The sequence below is a fragment of the Quercus lobata genome, chromosome 8 (genome assembly GCF_001633185.2).
Source record: "Quercus lobata isolate SW786 chromosome 8, ValleyOak3.0 Primary Assembly, whole genome shotgun sequence".
In the NCBI taxonomy this organism is placed as follows: Eukaryota; Viridiplantae; Streptophyta; class Magnoliopsida; order Fagales; family Fagaceae; genus Quercus; species Quercus lobata.
Window position 1 is genome coordinate 32,728,958 of NC_044911.1, and position 25,074 is coordinate 32,754,031.

Genomic DNA, 25,074 nt, shown 5'->3' on the forward strand with positions numbered 1-25,074 from the left:
TTGAACCATAATTTTCTTTATAAATGGGAGCAAGTAATGCCACTTAGTTACAATACCCTTTACTTAAGTAAAAACAAACTAAACATAGCATTATTAAAAAAACATAGAATTAAATATTTTTTTTAAAAATCTTATTGAGAGAAATGTCTTTAAATTTAAAATAAAATAAAAATAAAAAAACCATTCCAATTGATGTCTTGACTTGATTTTTAAACAATCATCATAAAATATGGACATGATTGATTTCAAGCTTTCCTTCACAAAATGAGCTTTTAATTAGCTTGTAGATATATAACTGTAGGGACACGATTTTTAACGACCCAAAGATGACTTTGGGCTCATATGTAAAAGGCCCGAACAATATGATTCGTAGAGAGTGGGTTTGGAAAGGCTAGACCTTGGTCGTTAGGTAACGGGTTAGTCAGGATTTTCATGGGAGCCCATTTGAAGGTGGATTTGGCCTGCATGTCTAAGCCTTACACGGATGTGGTGTGAAGATCTATCTCCTCGGACTTAGTCCGAGGAGCGTCTCGCCCTCACCGTCCTCCTTTTTTATGAGTTCGTCTTCCCCCTCTTTTCTGGTTCCCCCCGGGAAGGCCCCCTGTCAATGCAACGAGCTTCCCTTTTATACTAGTATTTCCTTCCCATTCTTCACCTACGTGTCCGTTTCTCCTTGTTCGGGGTGGTTACTCGTCTTGTCAATCCTCACATCAAAGTGGTTGGGAAAAGCTGGACAGCATGGTATGAGTATGAGTTTGTCAGGCGATGGGCTCCACATTAAGGCGTTGGCAGCCTTCTCCCTTATGCTGCTCTTGTACTGAATTTGTCCTTTTCTTCAGGCTTTTTTGTGAGATGTTGGGCGTAAAGTCGTCCTCGGCCATATCCTTGGACCTTCAAGGAGCTTTCATTGTGCGTTCTTAGCAGTAGGGCTCCTCGGCCTGGGCTTTGGGCTTTAAATACAAAGTGGGTTGGGACCTCAGATTTCGGGCCCCACAATAACATTCTTAGTATTGTTAATGATGACATGATAACCCTTCCTTTGATTGTATTAATATCCAATTCCATTAAATTAGTGGGCTTTTTAGTTTGTAAGATTTTTGAAGTAAAATTAGTACTAATATTTTTAGTATTTTTCATCTCAAAAACTTCGACCAAATTCAATCCCAAAAACTATACAATCATAAGGCATGAAGATGATCTGTAACACTGACTTGCATCTCCTACAAAATTAATGAAGGTCCCTAAAAAATTATGCCTAAGATCAAAGCAAGGCATCATTATTCGATCTAAAACCTCAGTGGTTGTCAACTACTTAATTTTGAGAATTCTAAATAATAATAATAAAAAAAGAGTCAATTTTAATTGTTTGTATGGTGCAATTTTTTTATGATACTTCTAAAATTATTTCTGCTTGTTGCCTAAAAAGCTTAACACCCAAGTAAAACAATAAAACAAAGAAAGAAAGAAAAATGAACCTATACACTTAAAAGTTGTTTAAACAACAAGTTTAAAGACGCAATATTTCACAAAATATTTGAAATATTATCTAAAGACATACTTTATATATAATTTCACTTTAGCTATTATTGAGTATTTTAATATACATACATACATGTATAAAATTCATCAAAAATGTTAATTATGAGCAATTTTGCATTTCGTTTTGTTCGGGTAAATTTGTTTATTAAAAAAAATGTGACTATATTTGCTTGCTTTTGTTTTGTGGTTCAAAATAAATATAAGATAAATGATGTTAAAACTAGTAATGACATATAAAAGACTATTATTATTGTGATGATTTAATGAAGACGACGATAATGGTGATGTATAATTAGTGACATGGTGACAATGCACGATGTTCTTATTGATAATGGTATGAAGACAAATTAACCAAATAGAAAAGGCATAATTTTTAAAAGTAATGATAAAAGTAATGACAATAGAGATGATGGATAAATAGACTGATATTAACGATGTTATTAAAACAATATTAACAAGACACCCTAAATAGTGATAGGAGGTCACTGCTATGATTAAATGAAACTGTGGATTTCAATCCAATAATTATTTCTAAAATTTGAAAGTTAAATTTTCCTATAGATTGATGAATTGGTTTCTTGAAACGAAAATGCCTCTATTCGATCCACTGCAAAGCGTTTCTTTTGAGTCAAAAGTCATAAACTGTTTTCAATTTTTTTTTTAAATTAAAAAAAGAAAAGAAAAAGAAATTCCCCCCTCCCAAGGAGAAAACGAATAGAACCTGAATTATGACCATGTTCATGAGAGCAATGGAACACATAATGGGGATAGGGAATATAATGTTAAAGAAATGAAAAGACACAGAATGGAATCGGGACCAAAATGGAACGCCCCAAAATTCATTCATGAGATACGGAATCACAATCACAAAACTGTGGTACGTTAATCCAAGCACCCAATAAAAGACACCAATAAAAATAATACAGAACACACGAGTTATGCACTTTTTAATTTATCTATGACACATGTGTGACCCAACTCAGTTGGGCACGGCCAACTTTCTTTTTCTCAAGGCTGCATCAGCGTCACCTTTTCTAGTGATGGGACCAAAAGCTAACACTAAAGAACTTTTCTTTATTGGACACCATTATAAAATAAAATGATTTTTTTAAAATTTTATAATACTTTATTTATTTATTTGCTCATTTAATTAGGTGACTGTGAGAACGCTACGAGACATAAATTTACACCCTAATTCATTGGCTTTATGCTGTAATTATTATTGTTTTTGATGGTTTAGGTGACCTAATTTGAACAACATCTCAGTGGTATCAAATTCATTGAGCAGCAGAAGTGTAATTAAAATAAGAGGCTAATTATTGAAGATCTATATAGCCAAAACAAATTTTTTTTTTAGTATATTTTTAATGTTATATTTTGTTTAATAGTTATGGGAAAAGACAACACCGAACATTTTTCTTTTTTGCTTTAGGGTAAGATGGACGCCATTAGGGTAATCATTTTATTTTTCCTTCTTTTCAATATTTGATAATTTTTTTTTTTTTTTTGTTGTTGAGGAAACTGATATTTGATATATATATATATATATATATATTTTTTTTTTTTTGATGCGAACTATGACAATTTTATTAAGAAGAAGAAAACATTACATCAGAAGCTACTAACTGCTCCACAAAAGGAGGACAAGTTCCTAACCAAAAGAAAGAGTCCGATAAGGACTTAGCGTGTTGGGCTAACCCATGCGCTACTTTATTACCACATCGTGGCACAACAGAAAACAAGCAATCCTTGAAACAAGTAGCTTGAAGCAAGGATCCTGAGATCAAATTGTAGATACTGGTTGGAGGAGTAACAGAGCCTGTGAGGGAGTTATGAACTACCAACGAGTCACCTTCAAAGATTGCGAAACTGATACCACGTTCCCAAGCGAACCTCAGTCCTTCCTCCATCGCCTTGGCTTCAACTTCCAGAGGACCTAAGGGGGCGTGAATCTTCATGCTCAGCGCAGCATACACCAGCCCAAAGTGGTCCCTAATAACGACTCCGATGCCCACAGCACACTGTCTCTCAAAAACCGCTCCGTCAACATTAACTTTGAGCCACGAATGCTGAGGAAGAACCCAGCCAACCTCAACCTTTGGATTCTTCACCTTGATACGATGATTTGCCACTTGAAACTCTTCTAAATACTCCAACGTCCAGCCAGCAATACCAGAAGCCGTCTTACGAGCCCCACCAACTCGAACTTCATTTCTATTGGACCAAATACCCCAGGCAACAGTAAATAGACGAGCCAACTCCTGGACCGACCACTGCTTCACATTCCGAGCATACCAAACTAGATCAATAAATTCACGCACCTCTCCCACGTCTGTACCGAGGTCGATATTCGCCGCTGTCCACACCTCCTTAGCCTTATCACAATGCCAAAGCACATGTGCCGTAGACTCCACAGTTGCCCCACACTCATCACAAATGTCATCCTGGGTTACTTTCCGGTAGAACAAATTAGCCTTTGTTGGCAAAATGTTCCTACAAGCACGCCATGCAAAATTCTTAATTTTATTAGGCAGAGGTAACTTCCAAATACACCTCCAAAAGGACACCATGTGCTGTGACGACGAGCTCTCACCCTGCTCTGTATCATTCTTAGCTTGGCGAGCAACACGATAAGCACTGCTCACAGTGAACCGGCCAGCAGGAGTATAAGCCCAAATCAGCCTATCTGCAGGCAACGATGGACTAAGAGGAATAGAAAGGATAGCTTCAGCATCAAAAGGAAGAAACACCTCATGGATTATATCAGACTTCCAGGTTGCTGTCTCCGTATAAATAAGTGCTGAAACTAAGGCATCATCAGGAAAAAAATGGGGAACAGTTGCAGGTTTATGTGAGGGCGGGGAAGGCAGCCACTTATCTCTCCACAGGCTGACCGAACCTCCATTACCAATTTGCCAGCGACATTCTAATTGAACAACCTTTTGGGCTTCCATAATACTCCGCCAAGAGTAGGATGGGTGCCTCCCCAACGAAGCAGTCAAAAAATCTCCATGCGGAAAATACTTGGCTTTATACACTCGATGAAATAATGAGTTTGGACAATTCTGAAGCCACCATCCTTGTTTGGCCAATAAAGCAATGTTAAAAGCTTTCAAGTCACGAAAACCCATACCTCCTTTCTCTTTTGGAGCACACATCTTATTCCAACTTAGCCACGCCAATTTATTTTGGTTTTCTTGCTGCCCCCACCAAAATCGCCTCACCATGCCAGCAAGTTCATCACACAAAGCATCAGGGAGCTTAAAACAACTCATAGTATAGGCTGGGATAGCTTGGGCCATTGATTTAATCAGAATTTCTTTACCTGCACTCGGTAGAAGCTTCTCCTTCCAGCCAGATAATTTATTCCCCAACTTATCTTTGATATTTGATATTTGATTACGTGAGACTTGTCTTACATTAATGCATTCTATTACCGACTGTAAAACACAAACGAATAAATAAGTTAACCTAATCCAATCAAACTTCTCATTTGTAATTGCTACACAAAATATTATTGGTTTGTCTTTCTTCTATTTTTGGGATAGCATTATTGGTTGACGTCAACAGCTCTTTTTTGCCGTATTTTTAATATGCCACATTATATCAGTTGTCAATAATTTTGATGTTCACATATGAAGGGAATCAAAAGACAATTTCACTTGTTGTTTAGAGATCTTTACATTTCAATTGGGTCCCCTATTACTATTGACGATGTAAAGTTATAATTTGTACGGCCTTAACTAAGTTCAATACAGCTCATAAGGAAAGTATACATTTAACAACACTAACAGAGAGACAACAACCAGTCTTACTTACACAATGGTCTTCGTCACCGCTGCCAAGGCCACGGCCACTGCCTCCAGTTTCTCTCCGGCCACCTACACTATATTTTGATAGGTGCAACTATAATCCTAACCTTTCCCAATAGGCAATGCTCTCAAATGCCAAAGAGAAGGTAGGTTCCATACCATGCTGTAACACCTTAAATAGACAATACTTTCACCACCGGCAGTACTATCAACTTGGCCACCAACAACAACATCACCACCACTGCTCCACCATAATCATTGGGACTCCACCATAACCACCACTACTGTTGGTGCTACCTGTCAGATTCCAGACCAAGTTGCCCACTTGCTTTGCATTAGCAACACACAAAATATGCCATGTAACTTAGTCAATAGCTGTGTCTAAAAACTACTTTATGATTCCTCACAAAATGTCCTGATTTTAACCAATTTTTACAAAACAATTCCTGAGTTCCTATCATCATTACAGCAGTAAAGATAGGACAGACCATGCTGAAGAACATCTTTGACCATTGTTCCATTGAAGAGTTGACTTTCTAGCATACATCAAGATGAAAAAATGTACAGCATGACGGATTTGGCGTGTATGCAACAAAACCCCCAGAAAAATGACAAAAAATGACATATACAACAAATCTTACATGCAGGTGTCTCTCTTGATTACAGTCAATAACTCATGGGAGAAGTACCCAATAACTTGCAAGCAAGGATCTAAATTATATTCTCTCAGTAGAATCCAAGATATCCAGAAATCATTTCTTGATATTGTCTTTTAACAACTAAATAAATCAACCCCCAGCCCCACCATCATGCTATTAGAATGGCTCATTTTTTGCCAAGCAAGTCTAAATGGCTAGAAGAAGGGACAAGGTGGGATTTGTGAACAACTGTTCAACCCATGTCATCAAACATAATCTGGCAATGATACGACCTTCTTGTCTACTCAGAAATTGCACAGACCATTAAAAAGTAGACAAATTCTCCTCTGCCACCAGCTTGAAAGGTTTGAGAAGAAAGGAAGCTATAGAGTTGTATCCATGGGATAGCAACCAAGTATGCGAAGGAACGTTGCAAATTCCTGCAAAGATGTAAAATTGTAATGAAAATATAAAAAATAAGGCTATACAGCAGTATGATTAAAAAATAGAGAGTTTTAATGGCATACCATCAGTGTGAAATATCAACATAAAATGATTATCACTACTAGCATTAAGGAATGGTGTTATGTTTATGACAACTCCTGGGAAGTAAGCAGCATAGAGGAGTTGATGTTATGTGAGACACTAGAATTCTAGCTTTGACCTTGGGATACTTAACTTCTTAAGCCATGCCACAAATTACAGCAGAGTGAAAAGGATCTTTAAATCAAATGTTTGAAAAAAGACTACATATTCAGGGAGGCTAGAAACATAATGAATTGATTAGAAAAAGAACTCCTCGGACAAGGCCATAATATTATGTGTCCATTCTGTTAAATCCCAAGAAAATCTAATTATAAAATTTCCTAAGTTATGCAATGCAGCCTCTATTGCAGTACCCTTGACCTCTAAAAACAACATAGAGAACTTAGGATGGGCATTTTTTCCTAGTTAAAGTCAAAAGTATGACATTTTGGCCACGTCCAAGAAATATTGTGCATTACAGAAGTTAACAAACTGATTTATTGACATATAGAAACATACGATAGGGTCCCTAATAAGGTGGATTTTTGAAAACAAAGGAGTTCCTCTAAAGTATATCAAGTTGATTAAGGATATGAGTTGCGGAGCTATAACTAGTGTGTGAAAAAATGGAGGCATTACAAATGAGTTTCCTATAACTATAGGTTCATATTAAGGATCAACATTAAGTCCATGTCTCTTTGTAGTAGTGATGGATGAGCTCACTAAATTGATTCAAAATAATTCTTTCGATGAATGCTTTTTGCAAATAATATAGTTTTAGTGGATGAAATTAGATGTGGAATTACTGTCAAGTTAGCAATTCAGAGAGATGCTTTAGAATCTAAGGGCTTCCAGCTAAGTAGGACTAAAACGAAGTACATGGAATAGAAGACTTGATCAAAGAGATACCAAAGAATGAGCTTTCGGAATTTCAATAATTCTTAAAGATGGAAATATTGAAGAAAATGTGAATAATAGGATAATAGCACAACAGATGAAATGGAGAAGCACATCAGGATTATTTTGTGATCGTAGAATACATATTTAGGAAAAGGTAAAATTGAACAAGACTACCGTAAGACTAGCTATGATATATGGTTAATAAGCAAGATGCTTATATATTGAATGTTGCAGAGAATGTTAGATGGATAAGTGGATACAAGGAAAGATAAGATTTGAAATGAGGGAATTGGCTTAAAGATAGGGTCCCTACTGATGAAAAAATGAGGAAGGGTCGAATAATATGGTCTGGTCATGTGTAGAGGAGAACAATTAATGCACTAGTGAGAAGAGTTAGTTGATTCAAATTGAGGAAAAAGAAAAAAAAAAGAAAAAAAAAAAGAAAAGAAGAAGAAGTTAAAGGAAGACCTAAAATAACATCAATATAAATAGTAAAAAAGGAAATGTCAATTAAAGAGGTAACAAAAAGTAGGACTTCGGATAAAATAGAATGGCAAAAAAGAATATATGTGGCCAACACTGACTAATTTGTTTAGGATCCATAGTTGACCCTAAAATATATGAACATAGACTTGGTTGTTGTTGATCAAAAGCTAACAAAAGGAAAAAAGTTAAAATTCAAAGTAATGTACAAGCTTAAGCTTATGTGGGTGAGTGGGTGTGAACATATACATATATATATTTGTGGAGAGAGATAGAGAGAGAGAGAGAGAGGGTAAGGTTGCCTACAACTAGATGCCATAGAAGCAAGAGCCTTGTGTATTAGGTATTATGAGATTGGAGAATATTCCAAAATTTCAATTAAGCCATTCTAAAATTTTGAGTAATTGTAACAAGGAATTTGATTGATGACAAGACAAATGTACCATCAGGAGGCATAATTTGCATTGTGGAGAATGATAAGGAACAAACCTGAAAATGTCCTAAAGGGGAATTTGATTGATGACAAGACAAATGTACTATCAGGAGGCATAATTTTGCATTGTGGAGAATGATAAGGAACAAACCTGCAAATGTCCTAAAGCATTTTGTGCACGAGGCTCTGCCATTGAAGCCTCAAAATCAATATAAAAAAGGTAGTCAAAATATCTGCAATCACATCACAAATGAGTTAATAAAAAACCAACGCTATCTCATTCTCAACTAATGTAAAAACCTCACAATTTCTTAAGTCGACAAGAGCACACCACAAAAGATATTCAACAAGGTCAATGATACACTTGAACTAAGTGAACAAATTGGACTAGAAATAAGAATGAAGAATACTAATTTGATAGGTGCAATACAACACCTCAGGTGACAGATTAAACGGATGAAAGGCAATGCATCACCCTTAAATTCCTGTACCAATGACTTCCCTTCAGGTCTCCCCACTATGCTACAGTTGTGATAACAGCATCTTCAGAAGTGACGGTTTCCTAATGCAGTCAAGAGGTCTAGTAACTTCATGATTAAATTTAAATAAGAAGAACAATCTTCTTTCCAACTGCTTAAGGCTCTGTTTGGTTGGGAGGATAGAAAAGTAATAGAAAAGATTTTAGTTAGAGTGACCTTATATTATACCATAACCCCTTTTACTTCACTTTCCCTTTCCACCATGTGTGTTTGGTATAGAGAATGGAAAAGTAAAAGGACAGAAAATAAATATAAATTTCCATTGTTTGGTTGAGAAGCAAAATTAAAGGATGGAAGATATAGTTTGTATGAATTCACTATCATGTCCCTATTACATATTTATAAGAGGTAAAGATGACATATCATAAAAGTTAACACACCACACTTACTATATTATTTGATTTTTTTTTATTCATCCATTTTATATATATAACAAAAATAATAATAATGTGATTACTTAAATTGATTCGGGAAAGGACTCCAAAAGAATAAAAATTAATAGCCTCCAAAAGAATAATTTTCCCTCCAATGAATAGCCCGTCCTTGTCCTTGTCTTATTTCTATGTTTTTCATTTTTCTTCTGCTCATTGGGTCATGCTTTATGCTTTCAACGAATAAAATTTGCTGACTATAGTCAGAGCGGCAGATGTAAAGGTAGAAAAGGTCATTGGGTGGTAGACAAATGTTAGTGGAAGGGCCTTTAAGTCATTTGACTTCAATGCCCCCCTTTCCTCCTCATTTTCTCCCCAATTCGAGGATTAGTTTTTGGTGAGACCGGATGAAAATCACCCTCTCCCTCTCCCCCTTCCTTTTCCTCTCCCCTTCTCTTGTTAACCAAACAATGGAAAGCCAATATGTCATCTCCACTTTTCCTTCCTATGTTTTCCATCCACCCTCAACCCAACCAAACAAGGTGTAAAATTCTTTACAAGGGGAAAATTGATGATGATCAGTTACGGGATAACTGCAATCAAAATTTAATGTATTAGAAAGAAAGAGAATTGTGTTGTTCTAGAAAGATGTCATTGGTGAGGTGTCCCTAGTGAGGTGTCCCTACTAGCTGTAACTATCAGAATATTATTTGTAATATTTTTTAAATGTTCTCCTATATATATTATTTGGATTGGGAAAAGATCAAATATAGATATAGCCATTTTCTTTCATATTTTTCTTCTTACACGCGTCTTCCTTTTCACAAACATGGTATCATAGTAGGGGATTTGAATTGACCCTGGTCTTGACCGATTCTACATTCTTTTTTTTTTTTTTTTCTTACCATTTCTTTCTGATGCAGGAGAAATTATAAGATCCACATGGTGGACAAGTGATGTGGTCCACCATTCCACTAAAAAACTTCTATTTGTTTAAAATTGTTAGTTAGAAATTTTTTTTAAACAGAAATTAATTACTGACTCAGCAATTTTAAACAAGTGGAAGTTTTTTAACGGAATGGTGGACAAGTGACGTGGTTCACCAGAGGACTCTATAATTTTTTCTGATGCAGGAGTTTTTGAAACTGTTTTTTTATTGGGTTGTTTGGGGTTTTTCCAGAGGCGGTTGTGGCTGAACACAGTAATTTGGGTTTTGAAAGATGGTTTCGTGATGAGTGGAAAAGGAAAAGAGAGGGATTTTGTTTTTTTTTTTTTTTTTAAATTGTATCTGTTTTGCATTGATACCAAATTGATGTAGGACAATCAAGAGAAAAATAAAAGAACAAGTAAATTAAAAGATAAACCCTAAAAATCAGCACTTAGGGCTTGCCTAAAATCAACACCAAGCAAAAAACTTAGGCATCAGCACCTTAAGTGTTAGGAATCAGCACCCAATGTATTGGAAAATCTTCATTCTGAAATTTATTAATCAATCGTCTTTCCTCAAAATAAAAATAAACCAGGAGCTTATACAGAGCTAGAGCTTCCAGGAAATCAAGAGATAAAAGATAATAACTAGTAAAAACTAATCCTAACTGAACTCAAATACTAATCCCTATCTAATCTCAAATCTAATTCCCATTTGAATAAACATCCAATTTCCTATGAGATAAATACAAAAATCTGAAAATATAAATTTTAAAATAATTTTGGTTTTGCTCCTGCATCACTTTCAGTTCACTCTATTTGATTGAGTTTGGATATGCATTAGTTTTTCTGAGTAATGGTCTAACTCTTCTAAGGTGAATGAAGACGTCAGAAACGCCTATTCATCGCCATTGTTGTCATCGATGATTGGTAGCAGAGACAGCAATGTTTCTTAAGAACATGGTAGTGTTCACAATTGGTCGGTAGTATGTGCAAGAATTTCTGGTGGTTTTGAGGAGGTTCATGGAAACTTTGGTTGCCTTAATGAAAGCACGGAGGTTTCCGATGTACTCGGGGGAGGGGGTAGTTTGACCATCAATGACCCCTTTTTGAGCTGACATGGTCACCGAGAGTCATTGAGTATAATCAGCATTGACAATTGTGGGAGTTGACAGGGAAGACCCCAAGTTGGTTCATGGTGTTGGTTATTCACTATCTCAAATTAGGATAGGTTAATCAAGAATAGGATACTTTTGTTTCGGGCTGTTTGGTTATCTCAATGTGCTTATTTGGTTACTCATACTGCGTATTCCTCGTTCTGGATAAGGATATGCTTGATCAGGATAAGGGTGTCTATTGTTTTAGTTTTTATCCTACTATTTGTATTTTTTAGGATCTCTAAATAAGTGTATGATTGGTGTGGGGGCATGAAATTGGAGGTCTCTGCTACTCAAATTTTGCTCCTATATTTCCTCCACCGCTCCATAGGCAAATCAGTGTTCCTTATCTCCTTTCAAGTGGCATTGTCAACTTGGTCGCCCATCTCTGTCCACTTTGAAGCGTCAAGTTGGAGTCTTGGTTATATATCTTCCTTGTCAAGGAATCATGTCAGTTTAGTATACACCATTTCGTGTGCATTTTTATGAGTTCTGTTGTTTTGGGATTTTTGGATTCTGCAAGTTTGGATGCAATGTGAGAGAGTCTGACTACATAGTTCGAAAGGGAGAATGAGGCAAAAACGCACTGTTTCGGGCTTTTGATTTTTAGTCTTTTATTTTTATTTTTATAAATTTTCATGAGGCGTGTCCCAATTGTGTTCAAGCCATGTCCTTGCCATTAAATATAAAAAAGTCTGGGAAACGCGTGCAGCCGTCTCCCAGTTGTACACTGTGTCGCGTACATGTTCGACAAGGGCACGACAAACAAATTTCCGTGTCCATGCTTTCTAGCTTTCATGTTGCGTCCAATAAATTTCAATACTTTGTTACCTTTGATGATGAGTGATGACTACTCCTGAATGATTGAGTTATTCATAATGAAAAATCGTTTTAGTTAATGTCCATTTTTCAGCTTTTTCGCAAAGATATTAAAACTCAATTTGGCCATAAAATCCAAGTGCTGGGATATGAGTCTCTGACAATGCCAAAGAGTATGTATCCAAGGAGTGATTATTAGGTACTCCCGGAGCACGATGGTATGGTGTTCCCTCCTCTCACATTCATGAGGGATCTCACTAATTAAATTCATGGTGGGATCCACCATAACTGTAAGAGGGAGCACCACATCATCGTGCTCCAGGATTACCTAATAATTTTCCATCTCCAAGGCATCCTTTACTTCTTATTTTACTAGCAAAGGCATTATACATCAGACCACTTGTCCTCACATGCCATAACAGATGGTGTTGCTAAGCATAAAAATAGGCACCCCCTTGATGTTGAACGAGCCCTCTTGTATGATATGCACACACCTAAATGTTTTTGGAGTGATACACTACTGACTGCCGGCTACATCATCATTGAAATTCCTTCCACTATTCTTGATGGGGCATCTCCTCACTTGATCTTATTCCCTTCTTCTCTAGCCTTCCATTTACCTCCCAAAGATTTTGCACGTGTTTGCTATGTTCTTAATCTTGGACCAAGTTTTGACAAATTTGATTCTCACTCCACTAAGTGTGTCTTTCTTGATTATTCTAGGACTTAGAAGTGATATCAATGCTACTTTACAAATGCTAATGTTACCCTTGTTAAGTCTCAGTCATATTTCTCTAGCACTAGTTCTCCCAAAAAAATTTGATTTGAGCCTGTTGCATTTTCTACCTGTTTTCTGATTCTGAGTCTCTAACCTCATCACCTATTTCTATACCTAAACTGTAGCCTTCGAAGGCCCCAACTTGGTTACAAATTGTACAACAGATTTCCATGCCTGACCAACTCTAATGCCCCTTTCCATTTTCCTCACAGCCTGCCAATCCTACATCTATTATCTTCAATTCACTCCCATTGCTCTAAGGAAAGGCACACAACCCTAAGTCACTATGCATCCTATCAGTAACTTTTTTTTTTGTCCATCGTTGTCTCCTTTTTCTTGTTATATACCCCCATTTCCAATGTTTCCATCCATAAAAATCTTCAAGATGCACTCTCTGACCTGGGTTAGAGGCAAGCCTTGCAGTTGGAATGACTGTTTTCCATCAAAATGGCACTTGGGATCTTTTTTTTTTTTTGATAATAAGATTTACTGATATCAAAAAGAGACACCCTGGCACTCGGGATCTTGTTCCCTTTCTACTTTGGAAACATACAGTTGGTTGTAAATGGGTGTTAGGGGGTTTTTCTTGGAATGATGACATGTGTTAGAATTGAGAAGAAGGGGCCCATGCTTTGTGTTTGGGAGTCTAGCCCAGAACTCAACAACTACCCAAAATGTGACTAGTGGCTATCGATGCATCTCAAGGCCGACAAAACAGAACTAGCCCAAAGCCCAAAAGAGAACAAATTGACACACAGCAAGGGATTCCATTCTGATTTTAAAATAGCTTAGTCTACAGTTTCATACCTGCAGGTCAACATACAATAAATTCAACAATAAGTTAAAGTCTGAAATAGGGGTGTTCACTGGTTGGGTTAAGTTAGGTTTGGGCTCAACTCGGACTTGACCCAATCATGTCAGGTGGTAGAAAACGTGACCTGTGGTCGACTGAAGAGAAGAAATGAATCGAGTTGAGTCAGTTGTCCACAGTGGCAGATCGGTTTCGGTTGAAACTGGGAGCAACAGTGATGAAGAGAGATGCAAGAAAACTTGTCGGAGATCATGAGATCTCCACCTGGTCGGAGATCAAGAGATCTCCACCAATCTAGGCAGTGATTTGGATGGAGATGGGTTTTCACAGTTGGATTGAGTCAAGTTTGATTTTGGAGGAGACCCACCACTTGACCTGCCGTTGTTGAGTTTGGACACCCACCATCGACAGCCAATATCGTCAGATCAGGCGTAGGTTAATAAAAGATACAAACACAATAGTGAGAAAGACTGTATCATTAATAGCGAAACTATAAAACAAATAAAGCTCTTCCATACTAATCATAGAGTTAGAAGTGTGAACTTGGATTGTAGATGAAGGGAAATAGAGTATGTCCAACAATATTTAGAAGGAACTTGGTTGGATCTTCCTTATCCAATATCCACTCGCATGACTTCCTTCATGGTGATACAGTCCTTGTTTTATGGTCTCCATGGTGATGTATGTGGTGTACGGATTTTCTCGAAGAGATATTTATGGGTATTTTCAGAGGTTATGAGGAGTATATGTTGTCCTTGATGGTTTTGTAAAGCGCCTTAAGGTATAGTTGGTTGACAAAGGATACACAAACATATTGTGTTTATTATCCTGAGACCTCTCTTATAGCTCTCAATTCTATTTGGATTTGGATTTGGATTTTTATTGCTCTCAATCATTCTAGGTCATTATACCATCTTGATATCAAGAATCTTTCTTTTCATTGAGATCTTCAGGAGAAAATATACATGGATCAACCACTTGAATGTGTTGTTACATGTAGTGAACACCTTTATGTTGGCTACGAAAGGCTCTATATGGTTAAAAGCAATCCCCCTGTGCCTAGGATAGATTTAGTATCATTGTGCTTATGTGCTCTTTGCTATTTCCCTAGAATTGAAGTTGCTTGTTCTTCTCAAGGAATTTCTCTTTCTTAAAGGAAATATGTAATTGATCTTCTACATGAAATTGGCTCTTAGGATCTCATTATGTTGATACTTCTATAAAATTCTATTGCTAAACTTGATAGAGAGAAAGGAGAATTCCTACTTGTTAAGTCTTTGTTTGTTGGCTTAATTCTGTGCCAAATTTGCGTGGAACTTTTGCTCAATTTTCATGTAATTTGTGAGGTTATTTTTTTCATTGGGTAGAAGTACTTGAACCGGGTCACTCTTGCTGAAAGGACACATAGCAAAACAAGGAGCTACCTTTGTTATTTGCAACTCGCGAACAACTTGGGACCAAGTCGCACCTGTGAGTTAGTTGAGGACAGAACAATTATTTCAGTTATATCCCTTCGCCAATTCACTCCCAATATATATATATATATATATATATATATATCTTTTTTCTACACAAATACACCAGAGAGATAGAGAGCAACTTTCAGATTTCCTCTTAGAGAGAGAGGAAGCCATTTTTGTTGTTTGAGCCAAACACATCTTATCTCTCTTCTCCTTCCCTCTCATCATTTCTATATCCAAGAGAGGAGATTTTAACCATCACTACCTACACCTTATCTGAGTGTTAGAGAGTTGATTGGTGCTGTAAACCATCTGGAGCTACAGTTCAAATCCAAGTTTCATTGGGTGACTAGCGGTTGATTGCTCAATCGGCAAGACTTTGTAGAAGAAAGGACTCAGTGAATTCAAATGCTAGCAGTAGCTTGGAGGGCTCGAGTACTTAGGGAGATCTAGGCTTGAAGGGTCTATAGTCAATCTTGTACTACATCTATTCTATAGTGCAATTCCAACATACAGGGTTGGCGGAAAGGTTTTTCACTGGGAGCTTCGGTTTCTTCTTTGAAAACACGTCTTGGTATCTTCGTATGATTTGCATATTTATTTTTTGCACTTTATATTGCTTTATTGCTTTATATTGTTTATTGCAAACCATGGATTATGAAATCGGTCAATCATGTATATTGGGCTTTAATTGTTAGATAGGATTAATTGTGATTAAGTCGCAAAATTTACTATTGGGGTCTAATTATTTGCCTAGGTTGTTAGGTTTTGCATTTTCACTACTAATGTTAGTCTGGGGATTGGTTTGAAAGTTGATTTATCCTACCACTAGCCATCCATCCTAATATTATTTATGTCGTTGGTGTTTAGTCACTGATGCTTCTCATCAACCTTATTCTGAAGCGGTCTGTTGTATCTTACATTAACAAAAGGATGCTCCTAGCGTGGAATGTTGTACATGTGTTTTGCTTCCTTGCGTGTGACTAGTTTTACTATAACATGGGCTGGTGGACACTTTGTTCCCACTGATGTTTAGTTAATACTAGGGATTAGTTATGAAGTTGATTTATCTTACCATTAGTCTTCCTTCCTGATATTACTTATGTCATTGGTGTGGTTAGTCACTGATGCTTCTCATCAACCTTATTTTGAAGCAATTTGTCGTATCTTACATTACCAAAAGGGTGGTCCTAGTGTAGAATGTTGTACATTTTTCTTCCTTGTGTGACTAGTTTTAGTATAACATGGGCTGGTAGACATTTTGTGGGTGGTCGACTTCTGGCTATTAGACATTGGTTGGAGATATTCATGTTACTTTGCACTACAAAAAAGTAGAATTTCGTTGCTCATTCTAATGTTGCAGCTAAGTATATATCTATGGCTTCTATTGCTTTAGAAATGTTATCAGCTCCTTTTCGTTTTCTCCTTTATGACATTGGTATTGATGTTCCTACTATTATGTGGATGTATTGTAATAATCAGGCTGCCATCTTTATTGCTAACAATCTCGTTTTCCATATGCATACCATAAATATCTAGGTTGACTAATTTTATTCAAGATTTATTGATAAGGAAACCAATTGTTACTCTCCATGTTCGCTCAAATGATTAGTTGGTTGGTATTCCAATGGAGCTGTTAGCTCATGCCTTTCAAGCTGGGCATGTTTGATCTGTATGCTCTAGCTTGAGAGTTTTTTTATATTGGCTTATTATTCTTATATTAGATTAAGGTTATTCTTGTAATCAAGTCATATCATTTTAATATAAATATATGTTACGATGAAGAGACTAAACAATTAAGCTCTTAAACCTTCTCTCTCTCTCTCTCTCTCTCTCTCCATTCTTCTTTTCTCCTTTCTTCTCTCCTAACCCTAATCTTTCATATTTTACAACTCAATTAAAGCATTGGCATTGAGCATGAGATTTTTTAAATTGTTAATGATTATTTACTTTTAAGATAATGGACCACGATAGGAAAAAAGAATTCAGAAAGTTTGGTTCTAAAGGCTTCAAATATCCTACTTTGGAGATAAGCTCCAAATAAGAACAATTGCAGTGATGAAAGAAAATTCAAATTCAAATCCAACAGCATAATTATACTATTGGCTTAGAGTTTAGAGATGCTGGCACTGCACTTTCTTAGTTTTTCTAAGCTAACTGCATCAATATGTCTAAAGTATATTAATTATGTGTTCCAAGCAACATATTTTCACCAAAATCACTCCAAAGTACTACTTATGGTTCAAACCAACTAGATGACATGTATTGCCTAATAGAGAACTTGATATCCATTTTTTTGTAATAAGTCATCAAAAGAAGACTCACTTGGCTCTTCCCGTGTTGGAGTCATCGACTACTCTTAATGGCCGTTTCCTCTGCGGTCGACTTTCAATCTGAAACAGCATAGAGATTATAATTCATGGTCAAATCTTTGATATTATTATTTTTAATAAGTATTATCAAATCTTTGATATGAACTAATAAAAATGAACTGTGTCTAAAATACCTTTTTCAAATTTATGTCCCTCAGTGCAAACACTGCCAAGGCTTTAAACAATACTCCAGGGCCTTCATCTAAAGTAAATACGATGCTTGTCTGAAATTAAGGATGATGATATTCAACTATAAGAAACTCTTTAGAAAACATGTAAAATAAAATCTCTATGGGTAAATGAACCTTTTACCTTAAAGGGTTTATTAGTTCTTGGAATTATTGGATCCCTTGCAAGTACCAGATAACGAGTAACATTATCAAAGTCATCCTGAATAAACCATGGAATTGAAGCAAAATCAGTAGCATTTCTTATGACCAGAATAACATCACAACTAGGTAGCATTTGGCATCTAACTGACTTGGTCAGATAGTAATGTATTGATTGGTTGGGTTATCAATCAAGAACTTTATGGGGCTAATTCTTCAATGAGAAGATTCTAAAAATGAAAAATGAATACTTCAAGAGAAAATGGTCTGAGCTAAATTAATATATTTAAGGTAGCCTAGGCAATCTAGATTTGCATTACATGAACCTTAAATCACATACATAGACTACAGTGGTGTGAATCCCACATCTAAGCTTTTGTCCCTCTAAAGAAAAAGAACATCAATTAAAGGAAATGTCTCAATCATAATGACCAGGGAATATTTTGATAAGGGGTAGTTCATTGACTAAAGTGATGGGGTTAATGCTTCAATGAGACAATTCTAAAAATACAAAAAAGAATACTTCAAAAGAAAATGGTCTAAACTTAGCTTGGGGATTTTGGAATAACATTATAGGAACTTGAATATATATATTAAGTGGGGCAGGGGGATTTAAACCGCGGACATCTCCATTGGAAACATCAGGAAGCGCCAGTTGACCTTTTTTATTTATTTATATATTAGTAGGAAGTGCCAATTGACCTAAAGGCCATTGGCAGGATCTTAAATAACATATATAGACTGCTGTGGTTTGAGTCCCCCATCTAAGCTTCTGCTCTCCTCAAGAAAAAGAATATCAATTAAAGGAGAGGTCACAATCATTACGACACTGGGAATCTTTTGGCAACAGGTAGTTCATCAACTAAACTGATGATAAACACAGTATTCTCACAAGATATGCTTGCTATGTTTGGTTCCTAAGAAAACTGAACTAAAAAAAGATAACATTTTAAACTTTTACAATTTCTGCCCCAGTTATATGTCACTTATAACCAAAAAAAAAAAAAAAAAAGAAGAAATTCTTCTGTTATGCCATTCTCCCCTATACAATGCAGGCATCACCAAAAGGACTGCAACAAGAAAGAGAATATGGTATATGCAATTTGAGTGTTCAGTCATTCAATAAAGGAGATATGAGGACTAGCATAGGTGGTCATACTGCTACCCCTGCAGTAACATTTCTTGCACCACCGCCAGCACAAGCAGCAGCATCACCAGCATCACTTGTGCACAACTATATAAATTGATTCGTGGCTTCCTGCGCTACAACACTCACCTATAAAACTGTCACCCACTTTCTTTCACTATTATTAATGGCCATTTTTCCGGAGGCCCACACAAAGCAAAGCCCAATATTTATGGACCCTTTTTTTCCTTTTATTTTCTTAATTTTCGCATGCCCAAGCCCATGTAATCTTTAATGGGGAGTTTTGAAGAAGTGTGGCATGAAGGGCAAAAAATAGGGCCTATTTGAGCTTACCCTTGGGACCAAGAGATGGATTTTGTCAAGTGGGCTTGAAACATTTGCAAAATCCATGAGCCCATAAGCAAGCCCATGTGCAGGCCACAAACGTAGAAAGGAAAACTTGAATAATCTGCTGTATGTGCACAAAATTTCAGAATAATTACCCCAAGCCATGAAAAACATGTTGACCTCATTTAATGTTAACTGACTAGGTTTCTCAAATTTAGCATGTTCTTAAGGGGTTGTTTCCACCAAAAAGGGACAAAAAAGTTGGTTTAGTTAACCGGATTATCCACACTGGGTAGCAAACCAGATTGTGATAATATCCAAAAAGCCCACAGCTCAAGGTTAACATTCTTCCAAAAACCCAGCAACCAAAAGCTTTGATCACCATCCAAAGATGGATATTAGACATGCCCCTGATATATTATAAAGCCTTGATAGTGGACTCATGATGCATTGCTAGCCTCTATTGTTTAAATATTGGAGTGAGTAGCGGGTTCAACTCCCCTCTTTTGAACCCAGTATGATAAGTGCAAAAGCCCATTAGCTTGCCATCTCAAATCATCCCCAATAACTGTAAACCATTTATTGGTTTCTTAAGGGCAATACATAAAGGATAGAGAAAAGTTGTGATCTCAAGGCTTCAGTTGAGAGCCGTAGAGTGGTGTGGGGGTAGGTTCAATTGAGGCTTAACTTAATTGGTTTTGTTCTATAAGTTACCAACCAAGAAGCACCGGTATGGATATGGTATGATATGGGGATACAGTGATACGGCATTTCCAGAAAAACTAGGATACGATATGGTGGGGATATATTTTTAATTGTTAAATATATTTTTATTTGTATTTTTATATATTGTTAAGCATATATCAATTTATGAGCAATAATGGATAATATAGTGAATCCATGGCCTTTAAATGATTAGAATACAGACCAAGATCCGAAAGAGTGAATAAAAAAGAACCAGATAAGTTTTCAACATAGAAACCAATATATAAAAAATATTAATAAAAATATTCACAGGTTTGAGCTATCTCTCATTGTCGGGGGGGCTAGTTATGACCATATTAGGGCCACATCGCGGGTGTATCCCAGACAAATCGGAACTTAAAAAAAGAAAAAAAAGCAGAGACATGCTGTAGGAGTATCCCAAAGGTATCTGATACAAATATGCATCGGATACGGATACAGATACATGAGGAAAAAGTGGAATATCCGAGCTTCCTATGTTACCAATCAATAATAAAAAATGGGTAGGACCTCCAATTTATCCTTTTCTTGGCAAAACAAGTGTAGGGTAAGAGAAAACATAAATTTGAGACACAAAACAAATAACAAAGGAGGAAAACTGTACCTGGATTCTTTCTGCCAGTATGTTAAGCCCATAAATTTCTGCAGCTCGAGCACTTGCAACAACACCAGCATCCCTCAAGCCATTTGAGGATACATACTAAACCAAAATTGAGTTAAATTAAAATCATTCTATGGAATGATTCAAAAGAGATCATTATAGGTACAAAAGAGACGTCTATCAATCACCTGAGCAGCCCCAGCTGTATCATCAACATTTTCCCTGGAAACACCTAACTTACTCAGGAGAATATCACTCAAGGAAAGTGCCTGTAAACAAGAACCACTCAAATTTTAAACGAGGAAAGGACAAACATTTGGACCATGCAGATTGGTTAACATCAATATAACCAGTTTCAATATGGAGAGATGAAATAAAATCTTGACCTGTGAATGGCTTAGAACACGTTTCAAGTGCTCTGCTCTGACACCTGGCAGAGCTAGAAGGCAGAGATTACAATTCAACTGCACCTCACCTACTATCTGAAGCCTATGACGAAGGAGTAAATCGTAATTACGATGGATACTTCCACCTGAAGAATTCTCAATTGGAAGAACTGCTTTATCAGCTAGCCATAGTTCAACAGCCTGCAAATAAAATATAAAAATGAATGAAGCAATGATTAAGAGGCCGGGCCATGGTACGATGGCAAGTGCCTTTCACCAAAAGCGACATGTTGCGGCTTCAGTATGATTTAATGAAGCAAGGATTAGTATCAGCTCATTTTAGAAGGTGTTTGGCTATCCATATTGTTCACCAAAATTTCGCTAATGATTCCATCTCTTGGGATTGAGTCATAACAAAGGTGTTGAATCCAAATGTTCAAAAGTTGTATAAGAAAATATAGAGAATTAAGTTTCTGCTTGATGTCCTAATTTCAGCCTACAAATTATTACAATATATCACACTAAACCTTAAATGCATCTTCAAAATCATTACAAGGAACTGTTTCGCATTTAGGGTAGGCTTTCAGTGCAGCATCCTCGCTGTATGACCCTGGTAAACCCTGCACCATAAATTCAACCAGATAAGGAACAAGAGGACACTAAGTCTTTAGCACCTAGCAATTCATTTTGATCTTATCTTTGGGATTTACAGACTAGCTTCTGCTAAATATATCCCTTACCTTGAATGATATTCGCACCTTTGAACCACCATCAGGAATAGCAGAAAGATCAGATACGGATAATGGTCCTGCAATTGTGACCAAACATCAAGTTGAGTCAAACTAAACTTGTCAAAGATGGGAGGCAAATGTCTGAGATTGAACATGAATTCAATAAATTCTAGTCCTACCATTTACATCCACCAAAATAAATAAATAAAAATTGAACTAATCCTCCTATGGTATATATTTCTAAAAGCTAATCACCATCTTAAATTTGCTCACGTTAAATATAATTTTGACAATTAACCAGCATGAATTCCCTGAATGCTCAATTGCATCAACTATCAAGTCTAGCAACTATTTTGCCCACATGAAATGCAAGTTAAAATTCCAGTTTTACATAACTACATAAGAAGTACATTGAAAGGATAGTCAATCCCATTTGTCCCACAAGTTGCCAATAAAATTAATACTCACTTCATCACTATAAGTATATTCAAAGATTCTTAATTGCTCTCTTTAAAAATAAAATAAAACTACAATGAAATAATCATCTTGAAACAAGCTCTAATCTGTATCCAATCCTAATACAAATATCAATTCAAAACTTTAAAAACTCCATAAATTTGATAAATTGCCATTAAAGAAACAAAACCCCACTTGGAAGAGAGTTCAAATCCTTTTGCAATCTCCTTGAAACATCGTTCTCCGTCTGATCAACTATTTGTTGCAACTTGGTGCCCCGGTTGGACGTGTTCTCGTTTTCCACAGACCGTATTGCCCGGCAAGCTGACAGACCCGGAAACCCACCAAAACGCATCCATTTGCATACTTTCTCCGACTCATTTATCCGATTCAATGGAAACACAGAGGGCTTGGACCCCAAGTCTTTCCAACCATACTGAGAATTTGTAACCCCCACCACAACTACAGTCTTCAAAGCCATCAAAAAGCTTCAAAGCCAATATGTTTCCTCACGATGTTTGCTATATTGCTATATATAAGAACCATCAGAAAATGGATTTGAAAAAACACAAAGGAATACGTTGCGTTTGTTGTTGAAAGTTGAAACCAAGAAAACTACAAAACTAAGCCTTGTGTTTTAAGTAAGCGTGGGAAGTGTTGGTTGAAGACTTTCGTCGAGCAGGTGGAGGGCAATCCGCCCTGAAAAATTAGGTGAAAAAACGTGCAACAGCTACACGCTTCCGTGAATGAGACTTGTTCCGAACAAGTTGTTCGTGTGCTGATGTGAGTGCTCTGTGAAGCCAGACGCACGTTGACCACAAATTGAGAGTGAAAAAACGATTCAAACGACCATAAATAAATCAAAATTTTTATATTTATAGATCCTTCTGAACCTGCGACCTCGAACATTTTTTTTTTGAGAATAAACGGCAGACTGCGACCTCGAACATTGAACTCGCGTTTTGGGGGGGACCATGTCAAGGAATTGTGGTAGGACCACCACACATTACACGTGGCGTATATTTAATTCTTTAAAAAATATGTTATTATTGGACGGAGTATGATATTGATTTTTTTTTTAAAAAAATTTTATTATAAATAATTTATAATTATTTTTTATTACTAGTCGTTAACCCGTGCAATGCACAAGAATAGTTACTGAATGAGTTTCAAGAAAAAAAAATGCATTATTTTTGAGTTGGAGTAGTAAGCAAAAATGCATGAAATTAAAAAAAAAAAAAAAACGATATTGAAAGAAATAATATAAAGTTTTATTAGTTAGGTTGAAGAAAGCAATGTTGTTTTATTTAGTAGTTTTTTGTAGGAAGGAAAAAGAGACAGAATGTTGCGTCTCTAATTTAGTTTGTGTTGTATATATAGGTATATATAAAATAGGTTGTAATATATATGCCAAAAAGTGTCTATTGGCTGAAAATATGTCTATTGAGTGAAAATGTGTCTATTAACTGCATATTGGCCGAAAACGTGCCTATTGAATAAAAAGGTACTTACCAAAAGAGATCTATTGAAATGTCATAACTCTTTATATTGGATACCAAAAGATGATTATTGATCGAAAATGTGTCTATTGAATGAAAAATGTGCCTATTAATTGAAAATGTGTTTATTGAATGAAAATGTGCTTACAAAAATGTATATATTTAAATATCATAACCCTTCATATTAGATATACCAAAAAGTGCTTATTGACTAAAAAGATGTCTATTGGCCGAAAATGTGTCTATTGAATGAAAAACTGCTTATTAAATAAAAATGTGTCTATTGGTCAAAAATGTGTATGTTGAAAATGAAAAGTCACAATCGTTTGGTATTTTTAATTGAATACATGACATTAATTTATGTAGACATGTGACGTAATAAGGAGCGGTTAACTAAAAGTCAAATGTTTTAATTTTATATTATATGTAGATTTGACGAAGGCACCAATTAGTAGGGGTTCGTGGTGCAGTTTTGGGCCATTTTTAGCACTGCACTTTATAGTGCCGTTTAGCCAAAACCATAACCGCACCGCATCTCATTTTTGCGGTCACATGTGTGGTGTAGTGTAGTGCGGTGTGGTTTAGAGTTTAGCCAAAACTATAATTGCACCGCACCTCATTTTTGTGGTCACATGTGTGGTGCGATGTATAAGATGCAGTTTGAAGCCGATATATTTTTCAAATTTTGGGTTTTTCTTACCCAGCCCAAAACCAATTTTTCCTTTTATTTTAGGCTAAATTTTAAATTATTGAGTTAGTTTTTCTTTATTTTGTGCTGACTCTCCTAATCAACACTTATGGGTTATTAAACTTTTTTTTTTTGGGTTAAAAACTATAGATTTTAAACATTTTTTTTTTGGAAAATTGATAGATTGTTGATGAAAATAATCTAAGAAAATGTGTGTATCATATCCTGCATCTTCCTATCTAGCCATAACAAATGTGAAAAGTAAATCAAAATCACATGTTGCCATCACATTAAAACTTGTCACACCCTTTCTATTATAATATGAAATTTTCTAGTCCCCTCCAATAACAACTTGGATGTGTACCATCAATGGCACCAATACAGTCTTAAAATAGAATACAAATTTTAGTTAGGCGAAAACACCATTTTGGTCCTTACATTTTAGAGTTACAATTAATTTGGTCTCTACATTTTGATAGCAGTCAATTTAGTCTTTACCATTTTCAACTTGCAATTAATTTGGTCCTTATTGTTAAGTAATTAATGGAAAATGCCTATGTGGCAAACGGTTTGCTTTGTTGACATGAAGGTGACGTGGCAAC

The 25,074-nt window shown here is 36.0% G+C and overlaps 1 protein-coding gene across 3 annotated transcripts; it reads right to left on the reverse strand.

Moving 5' to 3' along the window:
- Positions 1-5,727: 5,727 nt before the first annotated feature.
- Positions 5,728-23,209, reverse strand: LOC115955783 (arogenate dehydratase/prephenate dehydratase 1, chloroplastic-like). 3 transcript variants are annotated; one of them, XM_031074117.1, is made up of 11 exons: positions 22,481-23,207; positions 21,839-21,906; positions 21,626-21,718; positions 21,099-21,299; positions 20,901-20,981; positions 20,716-20,811; positions 17,877-17,954; positions 17,699-17,788; positions 17,518-17,585; positions 8,482-8,563; positions 5,728-6,429 (listed from the first exon to the last, which is right to left on the reverse strand). In XM_031074117.1, the coding sequence occupies exons 1-11, from the start codon at positions 22,764-22,766 to the stop codon at positions 6,373-6,375; spliced, it is 1,200 nt and encodes a 399-aa protein (XP_030929977.1). In that variant the 5' UTR covers positions 22,767-23,207; the 3' UTR covers positions 5,728-6,372. The 3 variants fall into 3 exon arrangements, 2 of the variants coding, with proteins under 2 accessions (XP_030929977.1, XP_030929978.1); XR_004084195.1 differs by lacking the exon at positions 5,728-6,429 and adding an exon at positions 8,806-8,972 and having other exon boundaries at positions 8,477-8,563; positions 22,481-23,209; XM_031074118.1 differs by lacking the exon at positions 8,482-8,563 and having other exon boundaries at positions 22,481-23,208.
- Positions 23,210-25,074: the final 1,865 nt, after the last annotated feature.

Coding starts and splice junctions, on each gene's coding strand:
- LOC115955783 (XM_031074118.1), bottom strand. CDS start 22,766: ATGGCTTTGAAGACTGTAGTTGTGGTGGGGGTTACAAATTCTCAGTAT. Junction 21,719..21,838: donor AGGTGCGAATATCATTCAAG/GTAAGGGATATA, acceptor TTTATGGTGCAG/GGTTTACCAGGGTCATACAG. Junction 21,300..21,625: donor ATTTTGAAGATGCATTTAAG/GTTTAGTGTGAT, acceptor TTTTATTTGCAG/GCTGTTGAACTATGGCTAGC.